Source organism: Ranitomeya variabilis, chromosome 1 (assembly GCF_051348905.1).
Source record: "Ranitomeya variabilis isolate aRanVar5 chromosome 1, aRanVar5.hap1, whole genome shotgun sequence".
Classification (NCBI taxonomy): domain Eukaryota; kingdom Metazoa; phylum Chordata; class Amphibia; order Anura; family Dendrobatidae; genus Ranitomeya; species Ranitomeya variabilis.
The window spans coordinates 696903234-696928016 of record NC_135232.1 but is presented as its reverse complement, the minus strand read 5'-3'; the positions used below and the strand labels follow the sequence as shown (position 1 = coordinate 696928016).

Below are 24783 nucleotides of genomic sequence, written 5' to 3'. Positions count from 1 at the left end.
TGTCTATGTCTTTTGTCAGTGGGCAAACTTACAAAATCAGCAAGGGATGAAATACTAATTTCCCCCACTGTATATACCATGTATAAGTGCGGCTGTATATGTACCGCAGTATAAGTGCGGCTGTATATGTACCGCAGTATAAGTGCGGCTGTATATGTACAATCAGTAGCGTAGCTACAGGGGGGCAGCGGGGGTGGTGGCCCCGGGCTCTGAGGGGACCCACTCGGAGCTAGGCTATTGTAACTATATCGGCATGCTGTGCACGCCGACACAGCTACATTCTGCGGCAGAGCAGGGAGAATCGACCTCCCTGCTCTGCCGCTATAGGGCCCCTTAGCAGGCCAGGGGCTCGGTGCCAGCAGTGGGCCCACCGCCCGTGCCATCGCAGGGTCAACTGTATCGGCTGGATGCCAATACAGCTGACCGCATTGATGAGAGAAGGAGCGTTACGCTCCCATCATCGCCCTGTCAGTGTCTCATGCAGACACTGACAGAGGGCACGATGGTGTCACTACCCGGCGCCCGCTGTCAGGAGATGAGCGGGAGCTCACCTCAGAGCAGCGGAGGAAGCAGGAGGAAGAGAGGGGAGTATTGGATTTATTTTTTTTATGGAGGTGCATTATATTAAAGTCTGCCTATGGGGGGCTGGATTATATAACAGTCTGCCTATGGGGGGCTGCATTCTATTACAGTCTGCCTATGGGGGGGCTGCATTATATTACAGTCTACCTAAGGGGAGTACTATATAGAGTCTACCTATGAGGAGTGCATTATACTATAATGAGGATTACCAGGTGCATTATACTATATGAAGGCCTATGGCAAGTGAATTATACCATATTGAGGACTATCTGGTGCATTATACTATATGGAGGCCTATGGAAAGTGCATTATACCATATTGAGGACTATCTGGTGCATTATACAAAATGGAGGCCTATGGGGAGTACATTAAACTATATGGCAGCCTATGAGGAGTGCATTATACTATAGAGTCTGCCTATGGGGGTGCATTATACTATAGAGTCTGCCTATGGGGGTGCATTATACTATAGAGTCTGCCTATGGGGGGTACATTATACAATATAGAGTCTGCCTATGGGGAGTACATTATACAATATAGAGTCTGCCTATGGGGAGTACATTATACAATATAGAGTCTGCCTATGGGGAATGCATTATACTGTCCAACAGAGTCTGCCTATGGGAAGTACATTATACTATATGGAGGCCTATGGGGAGTGCATTATACTATATGGAGGCCTATGGGGAGTGCATTATACTATATTGACGACTATCTGGTGCATTATACTATATGGAGGCTATCTAGAGGGACATCATACAGTGTGGAGATTACAGTGATGGGGCCATCATGCAGTTTTGTAGCCATCAAACAGTTTGGGGGATACTAAGAGGTCAGTATACATACAGTGAGGGGCCATTATACTATGTATATGTGTAGAGGAGCTGAATGGGGGGAGACTTGGGACATTATTAAATGCAAAGTGGGCACTTAATGTTATAGGGAACTCAAGTTACTGTGACTGTCAAAGGGGCATACAGAGCATTAATTACTTTCTAGGGGACAAAATGTGGTTACTGTTTTCTAGGGCACTTGCACCTGGCATAACTATATTATAGAAAGTTGTTTTAGAATTTAGAGGGCACAGAGAACCACACAGAAGGTGCAGTAATAAGGACACATACGGCAGCAGCACTGGGGTACCAACAGGATGAGGAAGTTGTGCAGGAGGGGGATAGATGGGGAAGGTGCTGAAAATATGAGACGTGAAACGTGTCTTTGTTAAATTCTCTGCAGATGAGTACTGGCTGGAGAAGTTGTCATGTCGGTCTGGGCCAGATGGAAAAGACCAGAAAAGTGAACTATTCCATCAGAAAGAATGCCAGCTGTAAGTCATTATCAGTAACTGTGCTGTGATCTCTTACATGTTCTGTAGGACTGGTATCTACCGCTGACCATATGGCAGTAACATCCATGTTGGTCTCTATATAGAGATTATTTTCAGCAACAGCGCGGTTATCTGCTGAGGTTCTCCTACATCCACTGTTAGGGGGCATCACCCAGTTATAGTCAAAGGTTACCTGGTTAGGGGCCTACTCAGAAGTTTCGCCCCCTGAGCCAAAACCCTAGCTATGCCTCTGTGTACCCTGTATAAGTGCGGCTGTGTCTGTACCCTGCATAACTACCCTGTAAAACTGCGGCTGTACATGTACCCTGCGTAACTGCGGCTGTACATGTACCCTGCGTAACTGCGGCTGTACATGTACCCTGCGTAACTGCGGCTGTACATGTACCCTGCATAACTGCGGCTGTACATGTACCCTGCATAACTGCGGCTGTACATGTACCCTGCGTAACTGCGGCTGTACATGTACCCTGCGTAACTGCGGCTGTACATGTACCCTGCGTAACTGCGGCTGTACATGTACCCTGCGTAACTGCGGCTGTACATGTACCCTGCATAACTGCGGCTGTACATGTACCCTGCATAACTGCGGCTGTACATGTACCCTGCATAACTGCGGCTGTATATGTACTGTACCCTGCATAACTGCGGCTGTATATGTACTGTACCCTGCATAACTGCGGCTGTATATGTACTGTACCCTGCATAACTGCGGCTGTATATGTACTGTACCCTGCATAACTGCGGCTGTATATGTACTGTACCCTGCATAACTGCGGCTGTATATGTACTGTACCCTGCATAACTGCAGCTGTATATGTACTGTACCCTGCATAACTGCAGCTGTATATGTACTGTACCCTGCATAACTGCGGCTGTATATGTACTGTACCCTGCGTAACTGCAGCTGTATATGTACTGTACCCTGCATAACTGCGGCTGTATATGTACTGTACCCTGCATAACTGCGGCTGTATATGTACTGTACCCTGCATAACTGCGGCTGTATATGTACTGTACCCTGCATAACTGCAGCTGTATATGTACTGTACCCTGCATAACTGCACTGTATAACTGACATGCTGCATCCCATCCCATCCACTGTGCTTGTAATGTTGAACACAACGTTTTGGACGCAGTGCAGGTGAGCTATTCCGGATCATGGGTATATACCCTAATATTTCATTACCTGAAGCTTGTTATCGTAATACACTCCTGCAGACGTCATTAGGTAATGGCCTATTATTTAAATCATGTTTTTAAGTCAATTGTATTTTTTTTTTTTTTTTTTTTTTAACTCATGCAACTTTCATTTTAGCCTCTGGGCCCAATACATTGATACTTCCTGTTCTGAATAGAAAACTTTTCAGCAGTCTCCTTATCACAGACAATAATGAAAATAACAGATAACACTTCTATGCACAATAAAGAATACAGAATCTATCATTCATAGTAGCTGTAACAGCTCACCTCCTCCTCCTGTACAATGACTGATAACACCTCTATATACATTAGATAACACAAGATCCACCATTCACAATAGGTGATGTCACAGCTCACCTCCTCCTCCTCCTCCTGTACAATGACTGATAACACCTCTATATACAGTAGATAACACAGGATCCACCATTCACAATAGGTGATATCACAGCTCACCTCCTCCTCCTGTACAATGACTGATAACACCTCTATATACATTAGATAACACAAGATCCACCATTCACAATAGGTGATGTCACAGCTCACCTCCTCCTCCTGTACAATGACTGATAACACCTCTATATACATTAGATAACACACGATCCACCATTCACAATAGGTGATGTCACAGCTCACTTCCTCCTCCTCCTGTACAATGACTGATAATATCTCTATATACAGTAGATGACACAGGATCCACCATTCACAATAGGTGATGTCACAGCTCACCTTCTCCTGTACGACTGATAACACCTCTATATACATTAGATAACACAGGATTCACCATTCACAATAGGTGATATCACAGATCACCTCCTCCTGCTGTATAATGACTGATATCTCCTCTATATACAGTAGATAACACAGGATCCACCATACACAATAGGTGATGTCACAGCTCACCTCCTCCTCCTGTACAATGACTGATAACACCTCTATATACAGTAGATAGCACAGGATCCACCATTCACAATAGGTGATGTCACAGCTCACCTCCTCCTCCTGTACAATGACTGATAACACCTCTATATACAGTAGATAACACAGGATCCACCATTCACAATAGGTGATATCACAGCTCACCTCCTCCTCCTGTACAATGACTGATAACACCTCTATATACAGTAGATAACACAGGATCCACCATACACAATAGGTGATATCACAGCTCACCTCCTCCTCCTGTACAATGAATGATAACACCTCTATACACAATAGATAACACAGTAATTACCATTCACAATAGATGTCACAGCTCACCTCCTCCCTCTACCTGCACAGATCATAGCATTTCCAGGAAATACTTCTGTACAAGCCAATGAGACAGTATATAAAGCCAGTCTATTTCTGCTGATGCCCATCTGCTTGCTATAAAGAACAGGAACAAGGAATCTAGTTCTAGGCCTAAAGGAATCCCTTTGCCTATCTCCACTTGTAGTTAACAGCAGGGACAAAGTAAAGGACTGCAGTAATTTACATGACCGCCTACTCTGCCTCACTGTAAGATAGGAGAGTGATGTTTTTTAATACTACCTTCTTAAAATCCTAAAACAGCCACATTTCACCGTAATGACTACACTAGCCTTTACGCTTCTGCGATCCTTTCATCTCTGAGTTATATGTAATGCTGATCAAGAAAGACCAAGAAAGGAGAACTGGAAAAAAACCTAACACGGAAAATCATAAAACTAAAGCAATAATCTCCATGATCCATGGTACTCACAGTAGGAGTCAGTGCTGGGACGCCGGCGGGTGAAGGGACTTCTTCTTTCACCGGAGATGCTGCTTCGAGTACAGGGCTGGGCGTCTTCTCCGCAGAGGGTACGATGGCCGGATTATTATTGTTGTTGTCTTCGGTTTCGGAGATCTGGTTTATGATCTCACTGCTGATCAGTTCCTCTGTGATGGGTGAACACATCTTATTGTCATTATTGTCTGCGGAGACCTGTGGTTCTGGTACTTGTGGGGGTGAAGGAGGTTGGGGAAGAGGAGGAATGGAGGGGACAGCGGCTGATTGCAAGGAACCAGCCTCTTCTATGTTACCGTTAGTGCCAGCGTTGCCATTGTCCACGTCGGCCAATATGCCAAAGTCCTGCGAGTTGCACTGTTGGTAGAAAGGTGGGGCCTCCATTCCTCCAGCCAAAGTATTGAAACGCTGATACAGCAGTTTCTGAATGTTGGGTCCGCTGGGACCTTCCGGCTCAGTTATAGAACTCCTCTTCTTCAGAGGTCTTGGAGCATTGGCCAGCTTTCTCCTCAAAGCTTCCAGGTCAGCATCACTTTGATATCGCAGAGGCGAATGCACGATTGGGGTCAGTTTGGTGGGGCTCAGAGGACGGGGTATGTTCTCTACACCGTTATTGTCACCCGCAAGAGGAGCGGCCTCTCCATCCTTATCAGCATTGGGTGGTGGTCCAGAATGTAGGAAAGGAAGGGGTGAAGAGTTGGAGGAGCTGGGCAGGACAACTGGTTTTCCATATACTGAAACAGATGGATACAACACATTAATATGGAAGACTAACCCTTTGTAAGGCATCACACGTCACCACGGCGGCTTTTCATTATCATGCCCTGTATAGGTTCCATGTAAATCTGGTTACCCCTTGAATACTTTTCATATCAGAAATCCTGAAAGACTTAATAGCAGTAATTAAAGACTTTGCAGTGTTTCCAGTATAAAAAGTTACCTTTTCAAAACATTTTCCCATACTTCCTTAGGTACGGCGGTCTCCTCCCCCATCTGGCAGCAGATAATACAGTCCCTTTCAAACTTCCTCGTTACACAGTATTCTCAGTTTAACTTCAAAGGTTCTGACAATTTCTATTAGTCATTATGCCAGTAGCCTCTTTAGAGAGGAAGAGGTCAAGAACTATAGCACTACCGTTTGGCTGTAGAAATCCTAAACGTCAACATCGACCCTTTAAAGAGTATAAGGAGGCAAACCAGAAATTCTATATTCAGACACCTGTTTTGGGGTGTCTGCCCATCATCAGTGCAAAACAGAACTGATTTGGCTGGGTGAGAGGCCTCTGACAGGAGGTCTAAGGGGTAAAGGTTCTTAGGCCAAGTTGATGTAGAGAGACTTATAGGCCATGCAATGCAATATGCAAATAGCCTCTTTAGAGAGGAACTCTACTGCCACCTATTGGAAGAATTGTCTACTATGTATTATTTGGAGCACTAATACCAGGCACATCCACACTCTTGGGAAGGTCACGCTCTAGCAAGTGCCCCTACCCCTTCTCGGTTCTGATAGGGGCCGGACCCCCAGTGTTCTTTTTTTGCTGGCCAATTCTAATGAGAATATGACGTATAACCTGACTGGTGTCTGGTGGAGGTATGACAGTCATACTTTGCTCTATAATGGGGCACTGTGCCTGCAGGTGCAGATAGGACCCATGACCCATACACATTAGATACAGACATTACAGAGAAGCTATTGTAGTCGTCTTTGGTACCTGCTTTGACAGACTTGTTCAGGGTGTTATACACGGCTTGCTGATAGTTCTTTGGTGGGGTTGATTGCTGAAGATACATAGAATAAATAGAGCTGGAGTTCACCGTCTGTGGCCCTTTTCTTGGGGACTGAGGCCTCGATCCTTTCTCAGCCAGGAAAGGTCTTATGGCCACGGTTAGAGGAGGGTCAGGTCTAGTGTCTGTCCCAGGGAACATGGGGGAAGAGGAAGGCGGGTAGGTAGGGCTCGGGGGCACAGAGATTCTTTGTTGTATTTGCTGCGAGGAGCCCGGAGGATGGACGTTGCTGGTTGTGGGGAGCGGTAGAGGCCGGGTGCGGGTGTTGGATCCAGATCCAGGTCTTGGCAGACTTCCATCTTTTCTCCTTTCCAAAGAATTTGTAGCGCTCAATGGAAGAGGACCCTGGTACATGCCATAATTATGTGGCAGAGACTTGCTCAACCCGGGCATTGGAGATGGTAGCTTTCCAGCATCACCAGACTAGGGAAAAATAGCGAGTAAATTTAGAAATTTAAGGGGTATTCCCATCTTTAAGATTGCATCCCAATAAGTAGTAGCTGTAATAGTAATATTAGCAAATACCTCCAATTAGAAATGTAGTATAGTTTTTCTGATTCACTATGTCTCTTTCCTCATGTTCAGGTAGTGCAGGATCTTAGGTATCCATGGTTACGACCACAGATAAAGGGACAGTTGGCTAGTTGCTAGTGGGCATAACCATGGATACCTAAGGTCCTGCAAAGTCTGAACATGAGGAAAGACATAACGAATCAGAAAAACTATACTACATTTCTAATTGGAGGTATTTGCTAATACTCTTATTATTACACCTACTACATATTGGGATAGAATCAGGTTGATGGGAATATTCCTTTAACGAGGCATAATCTTTGACACTTCTTTGTACACTTTTTAAAGGGAACCTGTCAGCAGGATTGCGCACAGTAACCTACACACAGTGTCAGGTCGGTGCCGTTATACTGATTACAATGATACCTTGGTTGATGAAATCCGTCGTATGGTTGTTCTTTAATCTTTATTTTCAGTTTGTAGTTAGTGAGATTCTCGTGCCCTAAGGCGAGGCTGGTCTTTATGTGGTGCTCCGATTAGGTATTCACACACAAGAATCTCATTAACACAAAACTGAAAATAAAGATTAAGAAACAACCACGAGACGGATTTCATCAACCCAGGTATCATTTTATTCAGAATAATGGCGCCGACCTGACACGGTGTGTAGGTTACTGTGCACAATCCTGCTGACAGGGTAATGGTGGTATGTGAGTTAGAGCGCTCCATCTGAGAGAAGCACAACATGCTGATGTAATTACATAGGCTCGTGATATATTAAAGGGGTATTCCAGCCTCACGATATTGATGACTTATCCTTGTCCACTAGGAACCCCAGTGATCCGGAGATTGGCCCTAGAAGCTGACAACCGGACTTTTCACAACACCTTTTTTGATATAGCAGAACTGTGTGCTCGACCTCCGCTCCCCTCCATTGTCTATGGCACTACTTGTAGAAGCCCAGTTATTTCCTGCAGTCCCATATACAATTAATGAAGCGGAGGTCGAGCATGCACATGTTCACTTAATTAAAAAAAAAAAAAAAAAGTCTCTGCAGAGCCCACTTCCCAAATCCAGGACCCCAGTTTTGTGATCACTGGGGGTTCGAATGTTCAGATGCCCAGCGATCACTAAGTGATCTCCTAACCTATGGCTAACGTATTTTCTTGACAACAACCCTTTAATGAGCAGCGATGGCGGGTGGGATACTCACCAACTTCTCAGTGGGTCCTACAGCAGAAGACGGTAAGGGCTGGGTGGATATAGGTGCGTTCTTGAAGCCGGGCTCCATACTTGATTCGTTCCAGTCCGAGGTGTTGAGTGGAGGCGCCTTCACCACGGACATTGTGCTTTGTTTCAGCGTCGGCCAACTCGTATCATTACCTGGAAAGTCAGGATTGTTTGACCATAGGGCATAAAGGCAACACTTTCCAAACACAATACTTATACCCCAGGCCAAAAATAATATAAAATTATCTCAGAATTATCAAAACTAAGAAAGGATTAAAAAAAAAATAAAAGTAAATGAATTATTGTGACAATAGGATTAAAAAAAAGCCAATGTGAAGCATTAGTGACTTTTCTATATCTACAGTTGACATTGGAGAGGTACTACGGATTTATCACACACAAGCCCGTTCTCTCATGTCAATGGACCCGTCTATCTGTCATGGTTGGAATATGAATAGGAATAGTCAGAGAGACAGCCATTATCAGACAGAGGGACAGCCAAAAATCTGATATGGTTGAAGGTCTCTCAACGAGAGCCCATTCATTTGTATAGCACTGCGATATAGCAGCCGCACCCCCAACCTAATGGCTATTCTCACAAGGGGCTAAAGATGGAAAGTGGCAGCATCGTAGACTTTATTTTGGGATTCTGTCAGTTCAGGTCACTAAACCCTCAGTGATAATTCGACTATAGAAACGCAGAGGTGTAAAACCTGTCTATCCCGACTGCCTTTTCGATCCTAGTTTTGCACTGCGCTGATAGGGGGCTGCTCGCAGTCCTTAAATTGACAATATCAGTTCCATCATAGAAAAAGTTTCCATGATGCTCATCTGTGTCCCCGGTGACTTCTCTCTGCCCCAGTTTTCACATCAATTAACAGCAAAACCAGGGAGCAGAAAGAAAGAAGGTCAAGAGGCCTATTAAAGTCAATTAACCCGCGTCTCATTACAATTAAGAATGTATTCTCTAATATAGAAGTAGGAACGTCATGGCATTGACAACGACCAGTGGACTCCTAACATCCGAGCCAAAATTTGAGTGGCTCTGATCACACTTTCCCCATAGTGTCAATTTTTTTTCTTTTTTCCTGGATCTGACAATGTTGAGTCACTTTAAGACCATCATGTGTAAATGTCATTTTTTCAGCTGCTTCTAACTATTCAGGTAAAATGGATGTGATTTCATGAAAATTGCCACCCACTGTGCGTGTTAAAAGACCCTGAGGAACTGCATTCATTGGTGCGTTAATTTTTATAGGCTCCTATGAGGAGCCTTGAAAAAGCATGTGTTTTTACAACCTTTTTTTTTGTGTGGAATCACGTTTCTGCATTAAAAAAAAATGCATAAATAAAAAACACTGTCAAATCTGCACAAAAGAGCAAAAAGAAAAAAGGGAAAATGCATAAAAAGGGTATCAAAAAGCACAACAATCAGAGCTGACTGCTATTGTGTATTTTGGTACGCACACCTGTAGAAAATCACAATGGAAAAAATGCAAACTTTCCGCATGTAAAAACTAATGTCTCTAACGTATATGAAATATTTCTCAGTCTCTTAGGTGCATGACCTTCCAAATGGTGTCACCCCCTTCTCCACAACTTATTCTCATAAATGGGGTAGTACAACATCTTATAGTGATCATACGATATGCAAATTACTGATCAAGACATTATGTCAACAAGATCTGCAAAAGTGAAGTCAGTCTTGATGGGACAGCTATGGGCACAAGTGCACAGCCTAACATATAACCAACAATTTACATTCACTAAGGCCTAAAAAGGAAAGATCATGCTTGGGTTATCTTTCTAATCCAAGTCTGTGTTCCTTAGTCAAGCCTGTATGCCAGTAAACTGATAATTAATATTTATGGGCTGGGAGAAGACCCCACTACAGCTCTCTCCAGAACAGGATGCATTTGATAACACAGCACATAGACTGATTAGAGTGATCTGGTGCGATTCGGAAAGCAAAGGGTAAGAATTCCTGCGGAGCAGACTCACTGTGCAGGGTGTCAGAGAGGCCAGGTGCCTGATGGAAGACACTGTGGTCAGGAGACTGAAGACAGGAGGTGGAAGACGAGCGCACAGGATCCGCTAGAATGTCTAAATCTGAAACCTTCCAGGGACCTGGAGATTTTTTCACAAAGTCACTGTCTCCCTCTATTGGAGGACAGGAGGCCACCCAGATGTCAGAAGGAAAAAAAACATCACGGAAAGAGGAAAAAAAAAAGCACGAAGACCAAGAGAAGACACAAGACACAGGACAAGACATTAGGATGTAAAAAGAATAGTGAAGTGAGAAACAAATACACAGAAACCAGTGTAATAGTACAAGAAATTAATATCAGCATCATAATATGGTGTGAGATCTGGAAAGAAACTTTACTTTTTAAAGAGGAAGTATCGGACCTGAATCTATCATTTCAAAATTAAATGAATCGCTGACTAGTAGGGGGTGTGATCTAGAGATACATAATTACAACACAGCCATCATGGATGTCTGTATCATTTACTTGTTCCATGTGGTTAGGTGTAAACCACCAGCAATGAAAGCCAACTGCTGGCACCATGGGGCAGGGATTCTGGGTAGTATGGCGCTTAGTGGAAATGCAAATCTCTTAAGATCCAATCCCAGAGCTGCATTCACAATTCTGCTCACCTCAACTGGAAATCGTAAATGAGCTTGTTTCAAAATGCACCCCTAAAAAAGCTCAGCCGAACTCCATTGGGACTGTTAATTTTCCCCAATATCGATTAACTAGACAGTGCCTGGTGTGAAATAAAACCCAGCCAGAACAAGGGAGATTTCAGCTCTGAAGTCTGAAGAATCATGAATGCAGCTGAGAACTATAATATAAGTGGTTAAGGGTATATTTAAGTGGTATATATATATATATATATATATATATATATATATATATATATATATATATATATATATATATATATATATATATATATATATATATATATAGTGGTAGGATATATTATAGAGAATAAGTCTGTGCTCAATTAGCATAAAATAAATTGCAACCGTTATTTATATAGATATGGCGTCTTATAAAATTGTAAGTAATAGTATACTAATATTCTGTAAGAACAGAACAATGCAGGTCAAGGATCAGTACTTCCCCTTTAAATAAAGCTGTACAATACACATAAGATGATGGTTCACATGAAGATGATTGGTACTCAACAGGACAGAAATCTTAAAGGCAATGTGTGCACTTGGGCAAATAAAAATCAGGCAAATATATTTCAGCTTGACTTTAAAGGGGTGGTCCGGTGCCACTCATTTCCTCAATGGGAGTCGAGATGTGCCAATGACGTTCCAACTACACATAACTGCAGATTGTGCGAGAGTTCCAGCTGATATTTGTAGAGAGAAAGTCATCTGCATTATGCTCCTCTGGATACAGAAGTGAGTGGCACAGGACAACCCCTTTAATTCCCGATGCCGTCTCTAATGGACAGCCCATTAAATTTCTAAACATACTTTGCAAACAATGACTTACCAGATTTGGAGCGCTGCTGTGTTCCAGTAGCAGCAAGTGACAGAGATTGAGGTTTGACCGGGTCAGGAGGCAGCGGGTAGTTGACTGTGCTTGGAATTTGGATGTAAGGACCCACGGCCGCTACTCGCCCCGATGCCGATAACGTGGACTGAGGCGACGGCGTTCCATTGATGCGATTCAGCTATGATTTAAAGATTGAAACGCGTCAGTGATGGACTGGAAGGAGGCGATACACCATGAAAATGTTAACAACTCCACCAAAACCATTGTTAAAAGTAAATCTTACGGGAATGTTTTCTTTTTGACGTGCCTCAACCTTCTTCTTGTACAGACGCTCACGCAGCTCGTTGATCCGCTTGTCCATAATGGCCACCTCCATGTTGCGCTTGTTTAGCAGTTCCTTCTGCTGCTGGAGCTTCGTGTTCTGCTCCTGGTTGAGACGATTTCTGATCTGGAGGACACGAGATGACTGGTTACAAGGGAACCATATTGTGATGAGCCCTAGCAGAATAAGTTTTCTCCACCTGTGTACGGTGACACTTTGCAGAGGTCAGCACGTGTGACGCCACTCACCTGCAGCTCTTGATAAAGCTTCTTCAGCTCCAGAGCGGCAGGACCAGTCATTTGTCCGTAAGCCTGGAAACCATTTAACTTTCCTTTCCGGAGGTCCTCCAGCTGCTGAGACAGCTGCTCCACCTTCAGCACAGCCGCCTGGAGCTCCTGCTGCTTCTCCTGAAACATGTCACTGATGTGCTCAATCTCTGTAGCTGTAACGTAATGGGAAAAGCGTCAGTGGGGATCGACTGCAACCGACAAAGACAAGAGTCTGGGACATATACAAGGCGGACTTCTGGGCACTTCCCTAATGTATTATATCACCACCATATTACTAATGGAGGGACCTGATGAATCTACAAATGGCTTCCACGAAGGACGTGAGCAGACGTGACACTTGCACTACTGCCCAAGTATGAAGGGTCCCACTGACCCTGACGGATCAATGGAGGGGTCAGTTGTGGAACACTGTGACCCCTTCAAACGGCTGATTGGAGGGGGATTGGAGAGCAAAACCCCCAAAATATTGATGACCTATCCTAAGGATAAACCATTAACTTTCACGTCCTTTATAACCCCTTCAAGATATATTTGCATCCAAAGTTGCTGCCGAGACAATCTCTTTAAACCCCTTCACGACATCCGCCGTATATAAACAGCGCATGTCAGGAACGGGTGTATGGACCGGGTTCACGCAGCGAGCCTGTCCCATATCGGCAGGTGAGGGCTGTGCATTACCCGCCAGGTGACGGCTGTGCATTTCCCGCCACGTGACGGCTGTGCATTAGTCAGGACCTGAGGCTACCAATTGCGGGTAGAGAGGTGCTCTGCCCGTGATTGTAAACCTTTTAAATGCCGCTGTCAGTCTCCGATAGCGGCATTTAACACACATCAACTTGCGCATGCGTCATAAAGTCCGTTCATCGGCATGCTCGTGACGTGATTGCGGGTAGCTGATGGGCTGACATGACAGCCGGGAGTCTGCTGATGACCCCAGTGCCTATCATTACAGAGCTCCTTTGAACAAGAGACTGTGACCGGGCGTCAGAGGAGACTGTGATTTCTTCTATAAGCAGCGATGTTGTGGTATCGCTGTATTTAGCACAAGTGATTGGACGATCGCATCTTCAAGTCCTCTAAGGAGGCTAACAAGAACAGGGAAAAGTAAAAACAAAAAGTTAAAAAAATATATGGAAAAAAAAATAAATCACTCCCTTCTGGCCCCATTGAAAATAAAGATATTAAAAATTAGCAATACACATTTCTGGTTATCGCTGAGTTCAGAAAAGTCTGATCTATCAAAATCTAAAAACAACACGATCGGTAAACACTAAACGGAAAAAAATTCAAGAACACTAAAATTACGTTCTCCAAAAAATGCTGTAACAAGTGATCAAAAAGTCACATCTATCTCAAAATAGTACAAATAAAAACATTGTCTTGCCCTGCAAAAAACAGCTCCAAATGCTACGGGACTTGGAAGATGGCGATAACTCCAAAAAATGATAAGAAAAAAAAAACGGAAATGGGCTGCGGTGTGAAAGGGTTAACACAGCAACACCTACACAGGTTCCCGTTCATGACTTTGCTGTAGTCCACTTGTCCTCTCATGGCCCGGATCTTCTTGAGTTTGTTCTCCTGCGTCTCCACTCGTTCTTTGAGCTTCTGAAGTTTTTCGGTTTCGGAGACGGCCTGCAGCTGACGACGCTCCTGTTGCTTCAGATAACGCAAACGTTGTTCCTGCCGATGAAGATAACAGAACAAAGTTTAGGTACAAAAGATGATAACAGGAAAAGGAAAAAAAAAAGCAAAACTCGAGGCGACCGGAAAAAGACAATGGAGGAGGTAAACATGGATTCCCTCACATCTGCGAGTCTCCCTGCGCCGCCGATTGCTTTCTGAGACCTGCAGTCGCCATCATGGCTCCCTGATGTCTCCTAAACTAGAGATAAGTAGAGGAGAGAGATCATAATGTTCACTGTGATGAGTTGCAGAGACGGGAGAGCGCCACCCGTGCCAGCGGACACCGCGGCACCTCCACGAGGCCATGGAGTAATCTGTGTTGGTGGGATTGGCACGGATTATTCTGCACAGCGAGTCAGCCAGAAAGCACAAAGACGGGCGGACAGCAGAGAGGACACTAAAGGCTGCAATAAATAAAAGAACCAGTCACGTCAGTCCCAGCAGACAAACCCTAGGCTCTCTGGCTCCACAGACTGCGCTGTATGGACGCATGGGTGTAAAGAACAGCATGGTACAGCCGGCGATTGTCAAACCTACACTAAATGCAAACAGCCCCCGAATACAGGAACTCACCATCCACTCACAATGCATCAAGGTTTGAATTTTATAGAAAAAGCTTATAACAGCTAGGGGGCGCCGCAAACTTTTAGGTCTACAGATATATATGCACAGATAGTATGGCCTTCCCTGGAAATAAAGTTGACATAAATCATTCTCTCTGCCTATATGTAATATTACTATGGCTTGTACTGTCGTCCAGCCTCCCCCTGTAAATTATGTAGGCACAGATAGTACTACCTTCCCGTTTCTCCCTATAAATGATGTAGGTATATACAATACTGCCTTCCCGTTTCTCCCTGTAAATGATGTAGGAACATATAGTACTGCCTTCCTGTTTCTCCCTGTAAATGATGTAGGTACATATAGTACTGCCTTCCTGTTTCTCCCTGTAAATGATGTAGGTACATATAGTACTGCCTTCCTGTTTCTCCCTGTAAATGATGTAGGTACATATAGTACTGCCTTCCTGTTTCTCGCTATAAATGATGTAGGTACAGATCGTACTGCCTTCCTGTTTCTCCCTGTAAATGATGTAGGCACAGATAATACTGCCGTCCCGTCACCCCCTGTAAATTATCTAGGTACAGATCGTACTGCCTTCCTGTCACCCCCTGCAAATTATGTAGGTACAGATAGTACTGCCTTCCTGTCTCTCCCTGTAAATGATGTATGTAGAGATCGTAACATCTACCTGTAATTATTATTGGTCTGGATAGTATTGTATTCCTGCCCAACTGATAAATGAGGTGAGGTACAGACAGTAACGTCTCTCTCTCTCCCTGTAAAAGATATTGGTATTGATAGTTCTCTCCTCCGCCCACCACTGCCACCTCCAACTCCCCTCATCTCTTCTGAGAAGTTTGCCACCTACTTCAAAAACAAGATCGATCAAACAAGGCAAACCTTTACTGTTCCACCACCCCAACCACTCCATATACCAGACCTCTGCCCTTCCCTAATAACTTCCCTCTCCAACATCACTGAAAGAGAGCTTACTCACCTCCTTTCCAAATCACACCTCACCACCTATGCACTTGACCCCATCCCTCCAACCTGCTCCCCAACCTCACTAACATGCTCATTCCAGCCCTAACCCATCTCTTCAACCTATCGCTATCTTATGGTACCTTCCACTCTGCCTTCAAATATGCCACCATCACACCCATCCCCAAAAAAGCTAACCTTGACCCAACTGCTATGTCCAGCTATCGCCCCATATCACTGCTCCCGTTTGCTTCCAAACTCCTTGAGCAGGAACTTTGAACTTTCCTCCCACCTCTCATCTAACTCTCTTCTTGACAACCTCCAATCTGGCTTCTGCCCTCATCACTCCACAGAAACTGCTCTGACCAAAATTACTAATGACTTACTCACAGCCAAAGCTAACAGACAGTTCTCCATCCTCCTCCTTCTCGACCTCTCCTCTGCTTTCGACACAGTCGACCACTGCCTACTGCTACAGATTCTTTCTTCCCTTGGCATCAAAGGCCTTGCACTGTCCTGGATTGCTTCATACCTTTCCAACCGCACATTTAGCATTTCCCACTCCCACACTACCTCCTCATCCCGCCCTTTCTCTGTTGGAGTCCCTCAAGGCTCGGTCCTAGGGCCCCTACTTTTTTCCATCTATACCCTCGGCCTAGGACAATTCAAAGTCCCATGGCTTCCAGTACCACCTGTATGCAGACACCACTCAGATCTACCTCTCTGGCCCAGATGTCACCTCTCTGCTGTCCAGAATCCCGGAGTGTCTATCAGCCATATCCTCCTTCAACTCTCGCTTTCTAAAACTCAATGTAAACAAAAGCAAACTCATCATCTTTCCCCCATCTTGCGTATCCCCCCTACCTGATCTATCTATTACAGTAAACGGCATCACGCTCTCTCCTGCGCCTGAAATCCGCTACCTTGGGGTAACTCTCGACTGCCCTGTCCTTCAAGCCGCACGTCCAAACTCTTGCTACCTCCTGTCACCTCCAACTCAAAAATATTGCCAGAATCCGTCCCTTCCTCAGCCTACAATCTACTAAAACTCTTGTGCATGCCCTCATCTCCAGCCTCGATTACTGCAACACCCTCCTCTGTGGCCTTCCCGCTAACTCTCTTGCACCGCTCCAGTCTGTCCTCAACTCTGCTGCCCGGCTAATCCACCTCTCTCCTCCCCTGCTTCTCTCCTCTGCAAATCCCTCCACTGGCTCCCAGTTCCCCAACTAATCCAGTTCAAACTACTAACACTGATCCAAAAAGCCATCCACAACCTGTCCCCTCACTATATCTCTGAACTAATCTCCCAATATCTTCCCTCACGTAATCTTCGATCCTCCCAAGACCTCCTACTCTCCTCCACACTTATTCGTTCCTCACACAACCGCCAATATTTCTCCCGAATATCCTCCATCCTCTGGAACTCCATGCCTCAACACATCCGATTATCCACCACCCTCAGATCCTTCAGATGGAACCTGAAAACCCATCTCTTCAGGAAAACCTACAGCCTGCAATAATCATTCTGCCACGTTACCAACCACCAGAGCTGCCGCCTCACCAACCACCAGAGCTGCAGCTCCCCTAACCTTCTGTCTCCTCCCCATTATGCCGTAGAATGTAAGTCCGCAAAGACAGGGTCCTCTCCCCTCTGTACCAGTCTGTCACTGTAAATTTGTTAACTGTAAACATTATCTATAACCCTCTACGTAACCCCTTTTCTCATGTACAGCACCATGGAATTAATGCTGCTATATAAATAAATAAGTAATAATAATAGTACTACCCTCCTTGTCTTTTTTTCTGGTAAAATTGAAATTGTTACATGCAGTACGTCTCTTCGTCTTTTTCTGTTGTTTATAAAATTGGTACAGGTAGGACCGTCTCCTTGCCTTTTCTGTTAATGATTGTAGTGAAAATATGTATTTGTAGGCGATGTATGACAGGCAGTAAATTAGCATCTGTTCTTAGGCTGCAGCTCTTCACAAAGGTCATAACCTATGTTATCTATCACAAAGGTAGTTTTCCTGATTTCAGGGTCTCAAACCCCAGGGTGCCTTCCTGAGAACATACAGAATTGGAACCATTTCACACACCTGATGCCTTTGAAGGAAGACGCCAAATGGGACCTAGTGCAGCCTGACACTTGCTATTTACTATGGGAAAGAAAGGTTACAACAAAAAGCTTTAGAAAACAAATAATGCATTTATTGGTAAAGTAGCTGTGGTCCAGTCACAAACCAGGAATTAGAATATTAACCTGAAAGGTTGGTCTAGAGATCTGATCTAATCTGGCTAATCGGACATGTCCGCTCTTCGCCAGTCGTTACACTGGCTGCCCATTCATTATAGGATCCAATTCAAAGTACTTGTTCTCACCCACAAAGCTCTCCACAGTGCGGCACCCCCTTACATCTCCTCCCTCATTTCTGTCTATCGGCTTAACCGACCGCTGTGCTCTGCGAATGACTTTCGACTAACCTCTGCACTAATCCGTACCTCCCACTCCCGACTCCAAGACTTCTCTCGTGCTGCGCCAATCCTCTGAAATGCTCTACCCCAAGATATTAGGACCAACCACAACTTGCACAGTTTTAGGCGCTCCCTCAAAACACATTTGTTCAGAGCGGCCTATCCCGTTCCCTAATCAAAGTCAGTGTGTGTGTGTGTGTGTGTGTGTGTGTGTGTGTGTGTGTGTGTGTGTGTGTGTGTGTGTGTGTGTGTGGCCCATTCACTACTTCCATCTATCCCCCACTCCCTAACCGCACCTCCCTCCCCCACACCTGTACTTTGACTCTCCCCCACCTCATTGTAGATTGTAAGCTCTCACGAGCAGGGTAGTCCTATTTTGCTTAAATTATTGTATTGTTAACATTGTTACTTATGACTTTTGTGTTTGAAACTCTTAAACTGTAAAGCACTGCGGAATATGTTGATGCTATATAAATAAAGATTATTATTTATTATTATCACCTCCAGGCTAAGCCTATAAATTGGGCTCTCCACAAAGAAAGTTGTTCACAAATTGAGGGCAGCCAAGCTATTGTAATCCATTTCATATCTCCCACCGCAACAACGGCCCCCCCGCCAAGGGAACAGAATACCAGACTGCAAAGTTTAGATTTTCTGTAAGTTTTCTAGCTTTTATTTTAGAAGTCTTTTGCATATGTATGTATGTCACTTTGTATATCCATATTTTTATATCCTTTTATTGTAAGCACTGTACCTTTTCTATTAAAGCTTAAAACTTTAATAAGTTTGAACCTTGTATACTCTAAAAGAATCCATAGCCCTAGAGTGTGTAATCTTGGTGATTGGCAGACAGTAGTAGTAGTAATATTTCCGGGACTCATCGTCCATATGTTCGGTGAGGGGTGGCAGCGTGTTTGAAGTGGAGTGCATGGTCTGTGTCGGGGTGTGATTTATGCTCCCATTGCAGCATAGGACAGAGGTTGAATGCCGGATTGAGTGAGAGGAGATATATCAACCCTTGAAGGCGCATCCCTCAGTCACGTGCTGAGAAGGGGGTACGTGACAATGATATTGGTACAGGTAGGACTGGCTCCTTGTCTTTTTTCTGTTAATTATATGGGTACAGGCAGGACTGTCTTCTAGTCTAGAGGCCAGGTTCTGAATTGGTTTCCATGTTCAGAAGAATCCCAATCCATGGTGAATCATTAGTCACGAGCTTAAGACCCAGAATTGTCGAACAGCATCAGTATCTCATGGGGATCCCCTATGCTGGATTTCCTTGGTTGAGCAAGCCTAATTAACTAAAAATGTCTAGAAATACTGTCTGTGACCTGAAACTATCACTTCTTTCTGTAGATTACAACCAGTAACCTACTTTCCAGCAGACTCTTAGTACTAAAATGCTGCCAACATTCAATTCCTAAGTAAATTATCATCTTGTATATATAAATTACAGGACTTGTCATACAGACGTCGACAAATTACTCTTTTGTTTTGTCTGAAAAAAATGACTAGACAAATACATAAACTGTGGAGTGATGGAAATTGCAGTTGCACAATCCTTAATTAAAAGTGTCCCCAAAGTTAAAGTAATGCAGAGCAAATGCGCCCGCAGAGCTCTACTGGCCGGTACCTGGCAAAAATAGGGAATTTTTTCCTATTGGTTCCTTTTGATCACTATGATACATGCCATCACAGTGATCAAAAGAAAAAAAAAAAGTAAATCATACCCTCTGTCACCCCCTTAGTTAGATAAAGTGATGTAAATAAATTACTTTTTTTAATTCTATTTTTTTGCAGTTAGGATTGGGGCTAGGGTTGGAGTTTTTTCAAAAGTAAAAGTAAAAAAAAAAAAAAAAAAAAGGACGATGGCTAGTGTTGAGCCCTAGTGCTTGCTACTTGAGTTTGCATCGGGTGCTCGGCTATGCACAGAGTATCGCGGATCCAACATAGACACCCAAATAAAACTAACAGCCGCAAAACCACAGTTCAAATTCACCGCAGTTAAATTTTCCAGGTGCACTCGCCTCTGCACAGTGAGACTTTTTCCTCACTGTGCGAGCGGTGATCTCACTGACGTCATTGCAGTTCAGCCCGACTGGGAACACAGCCTCAGTGACCGGCAATAACGTCACCGTCTGTCACTGATGCTGCTCTCGCAGCAACTCATTCTCCCAGTGGTTCTCAGCCTGGACGGTCGCATCTTGGCACCGTCCAAATTGAAAACTGTTTATCCCCGAGACATGGATTACGGCGTGGCACAGAACGACAGACAGGTGAGGGATGTGGTTTTTTATTTTTGTTATATTACAGAAGAAGGTGGAATTAGGCGTTAGGGGAGTATAACTGTGTTTGTTATTTTTAAATTAAAAAAAAGTTAAACTGTGCTTTGTTTTATTTCAAATAAAAAGACTTTATCCTTGCTGTGTCTTTATTTACCACTTAATTATAGGATTAGTAATGGATAGATGTCTTATAGATGCTTCTCCATTACTAATAAGTGGGCTTGATGTCACCTGATAATACAAAGGTGACATCAACCCCACAAATATGAACTCCACTTGCCACCACTACAGGGCAAGTGGGAAGAGTCGGGCAAAGCACCAGAATTGGCACATTTAATAGATGTGTCTTTTCTAGGCAGCTGAGAGCTGCTATTTTTAGGCTGGGGAGGCCAATATCCATGGCTCCTTACCAGCCTGAGAATACCAGCCCCAGCTGTCTGTTTTAGCAAGGCTGGTTGTCAAAAATAAGAGGGACCCCATGCTGTTTTTTTAAAATTATTATTATTTATTTAAACAGTTAAAAAATCAGAGTGGGGACCCCTCTATTCTTGATAACCAGCCTTGCTGACGCCGACAGCTGAGGGTTGCAGGCCCCATCAGTGAGTTTTGCCTGGCAGGTCATCAAAAATACAGGGGAATCCACACAGGTTTTTTTTTTTTTTTAAATTAGTTATTTATAGCGCAGGTACCATCTGTTAAATACTCCCATCAACTGCTCCTGATCTCGCTGTTATTAGTAGGAGCAGTAGTCCTATCAGCTGACAACAGTAACCGGAGGTAAACTTTATACCTCCAATCACAGCTGCTGGTTCACGCTTTCTTTTGACAGTGTGGGAACCGCGGCTGTCTGACCAGCAGTGATTTCATCGCTGATCAGAAGTGGTGTTTGCTGCTCTGTTATGCACATGGCAGCATGGAAAATACTGGATCTTCGGGCCCCCATTCAAATCAATGTGCTCCGGGTTCAGGTACTGTTCTGGTATCCAAACTCAAACTTTTTTTTAACTGTTCGGCCGAACCTGCAGAACCCAAACATTCAGGTGTTCGCCTATCTCTACTCAACACTAATGACGAAATATTCAACATAACAACCTACATGTTAAATTCTGTGTCGTACCTGTAGGTTCAAAACACTCGCTATACCCCTGGATAAAGTCCTTGAGGGGTGTGGTTTCCAAAATGGAGTCACTTGTGGGGGTTGCCACTGTTTAGGCACATCAGGGGCTCTCCAAACGCAACAAGGCATCCGCTCTCAATTCCAGCCAATTTTGCGTTCAAAAAGTCAAACGCTACTCCTTCCCTTCGGAGCCCAAACAGAAGTTTTCCTCCACATATGGGGTATCTGTGTAGTCAGGAGAAATTGCACAACAAATTTTGGGGTCCGTTTTCCCTCGTTACCCTTGTCGAAATAAAGGTTGGGTCCAAAGTATATTTTTTTGTGAAAATAGTTAAACGTTCATTTTTTTCTTCCACATTGCTTCAGTTCTCGTGAAACACCTGAAGGGTTAATAAACTTCTTGAATGTGGTTTTGTGCACCTTGAGGGGTGCAGTTTTTAGAATGGTGTCATTTTTGTGTATTTTCTCTCTTATAGGCCCCGGAAAGTCACTTCAAATATGGTGTGGTCCCTACAAAAGTCGTAGTTACTCACCGATAACGGTGTTTCTCAGAGCCCATGACAGCACTACCAGAGAGAGGGAATCCGCCCTTCAGGGACAGGAAACCTACAGGATAAAAAGGGCGGTACCTCTCTCCTGCCTCAGTTTAGTTTACAGAGCATCAGAGGTCCTCCAGGTTAGTGATAACAAGAAATACACATTTTAGCAAAATAATTATGAAGATTACACCGTGTCTAAATCAAACACACACTTCGTATAATAAAGTGCTCACCGCACACGTGATAAGGGGGGGGAATAAGCAGTTGCTGTCATGGGCTCTGAGAAACACCGTTATCGGTGAGTAACTACGACTTTCTCAGTCGCCCATGACAGCACTACCAGAGAGAATTGCAGAGATTATTGCTTTAGGGAGGGACCACAGCCTGCAAGACCCTTCTTCCGAAGGTTAAGTCCGACGAAGAGGCTAAGTCTAAGCGATAGTGCCTAAAGAAGGTTGAAGGTGTTGACCAGGTGGCTGCCTTACAGATTTTATCTATTGGTACCTCCGACCTTTCGGCCCAGGAGGTCGCCATAGCCCTTGTAGAGTGTGCCTTGAGTCCTTCAGGAACTGCATTTCCCGTGGACGAGTATGCCAAGGCTATCGCATCAGTAACCCAACGAGCTATAGTGCCTTTGGAGGCTTTGAGTCCTTTCCTAGGTCCCTGAAAGCAGACAAAAAGACAGCCTTCCTTCCTACACTGACGGGAGGATTCTAGGTAGTGTATTAGACACCTTCTCACATCTAAGGTGTGGAATTTTTCCTCTTTTTGATTTTTCGGGTTTGGACAGAAGGAAGGAAGGATTATTTCCTGGGATCTATGGAAATTGGAAGCAACTTTGGGTAGATAAGCAGGGTCTGTTCTTAATATTACCCTATCCTCCATGATTTGTGTGAAGGGAGGGTTCGCAGATAGAGCCTGAAGGTCACTAATCCTACGGGCAGATGTTAGGGCTGTAAGAAGGGCCGTTTTGAGGGATAAGATTTTAAGTGGTATCGAATCTATGGGTTCAAACGGGGGTTCTGTCAGAGCTGATAGTACTAAATTTAAGTCCCAAGATGGAGGGTTTCTGATTTTTATTGGCCTAGACCGTACAGCGGCTTTAATGAATCTTGCTATCCATGGGTTAGTGGCAATACTATCATTGTATAACGCCCCTAAGGCCGCTACTTGTACCTTTAAGGTGCTCACCGATAGGTTTGGATATGGGCCTTTCTGTAGGAACTCTAATATTTCGACCACTGGAACCCCATCTTGTAGTCTTACCCCGGAGGTGGACAGAAACTTTTTCCAAGTTTTACCATAAATTTTAGTTGTTATTGTCTTCCTACTTTTTAATAGCGTGGAGACTAAATTATCTGAGAATCCCCTTGCCCTTAGCAGTGACCTTTCAAGTTCCACGCTGTCAAGTGTAGATTTGCCGACTGAGGGTGGAACACCGGCCCCTGTGATAAGAGGTCCGGAAGATCCGGAAGGACCCAGGGATCTGTGACCGATAGAATCCTCAGCCAGGAAAACCAGGCCCTTTTGGGCCAGAAGGGGGCTATTAGAATGATACTCGCCCTGTCCTGTCTTATCTTCCGTAGGACTGCCGGTATAAGTATATAAGGGGGAAAGGCATATGTCAGACCGTGAGTCCAGGGAATCGAGAATGCATCCAGTGCTCGGGGGTTCCCTCTGTGGTTTAGAGAACAAAACTGTTTTACTTTTCTGTTCTCTATACTGGCGAAGAGGTCTATTACTGGTACCCCCCAGATTTTTGTGATCTGATCGAAGACCCTTTGGTTCAGAGCCCATTCCCCCTGTTTTAGCTGGGTACGGCTTAGGAAGTCTGCCTTTTTGTTCACTACGCCTCTTATGTGCAACGCCGAGAGGGATAGGAAGTGATGTTCGGCTAAGGTGAAGATTTGGGAGGTAGTTTCCATCAGGGCTTGGGATCTGGTCCCCCCCTGGTGGTTCAGGTAGGCCACTACTACTTGATTGTCCGAGAAAACCCGGACATGTTGTCCCCGTAGTTTGGGAAGAAAAACTGACAGAGCATGGCTCACTGCGCAAAGTTCTTTTTGATTTGAGGATACCTGGTATTCTCGATCTGTCCAGACCCCCTGAGTAACACTGTTTCCCAGGTGAGCTCCCCATCCCGTGGGACTGGCATCCGTGGTAACTACTTGATGTACATCTATCACCCACGGAACCCCCTATGATAGATTGTTGGGATCTAGCCACCAGTCTAGGGAACGAATAGTGTCTGAACTTAGAGTCATGTGACCTTCTAGGTGTCCCCTCAGTGTAACCTGATTTTTCAGGACATCCCACTGGAGGTCTCTTGTGTGGATCTGAGCCCACTGTACTGCCGGGAGACAAGCAGAAAGGGACCCTAGTAGTGACATCGCTCCTCTTAAGGTCATATGAGGGTTTGAGCGAGCTCCGGACACAATGCTTAGTATTTTTTGTTTCTTCAGGTCTGGAATGCGACATTCCTGTAAAACCGAGTCCAGAGTTAGGCCCAGAAACTCTTGCACCATGGTCGGTTCCAGTTTTGACTTCTGGAGATTTAGGAGCCAACCTAATTCTGTTAGAGTTTTTATCACTCTGCTGCACTGTTGGCGA

At 44.5% G+C, this 24783-nt stretch overlaps 1 protein-coding gene across 2 annotated transcripts in view; it reads right to left on the bottom strand.

Moving 5' to 3' along the window:
- Positions 1-24783, bottom strand: part of PPP1R13B (protein phosphatase 1 regulatory subunit 13B) — a 91402-nt gene that overhangs the window by 6461 nt on the left and 60158 nt on the right. For both annotated transcript variants that reach the window (XM_077266873.1, XM_077266881.1), the window contains 7 exons: positions 14038-14212; positions 12491-12684; positions 12204-12368; positions 11918-12098; positions 8386-8555; positions 6587-7082; positions 4851-5608 (listed from right to left, as the gene is read on the bottom strand). In XM_077266873.1, the coding sequence (XP_077122988.1) occupies positions 4851-5608; positions 6587-7082; positions 8386-8555; positions 11918-12098; positions 12204-12368; positions 12491-12684; positions 14038-14212 (2139 nt within the window). The remainder of the gene's footprint in view (positions 1-4850; positions 5609-6586; positions 7083-8385; positions 8556-11917; positions 12099-12203; positions 12369-12490; positions 12685-14037; positions 14213-24783) is intronic.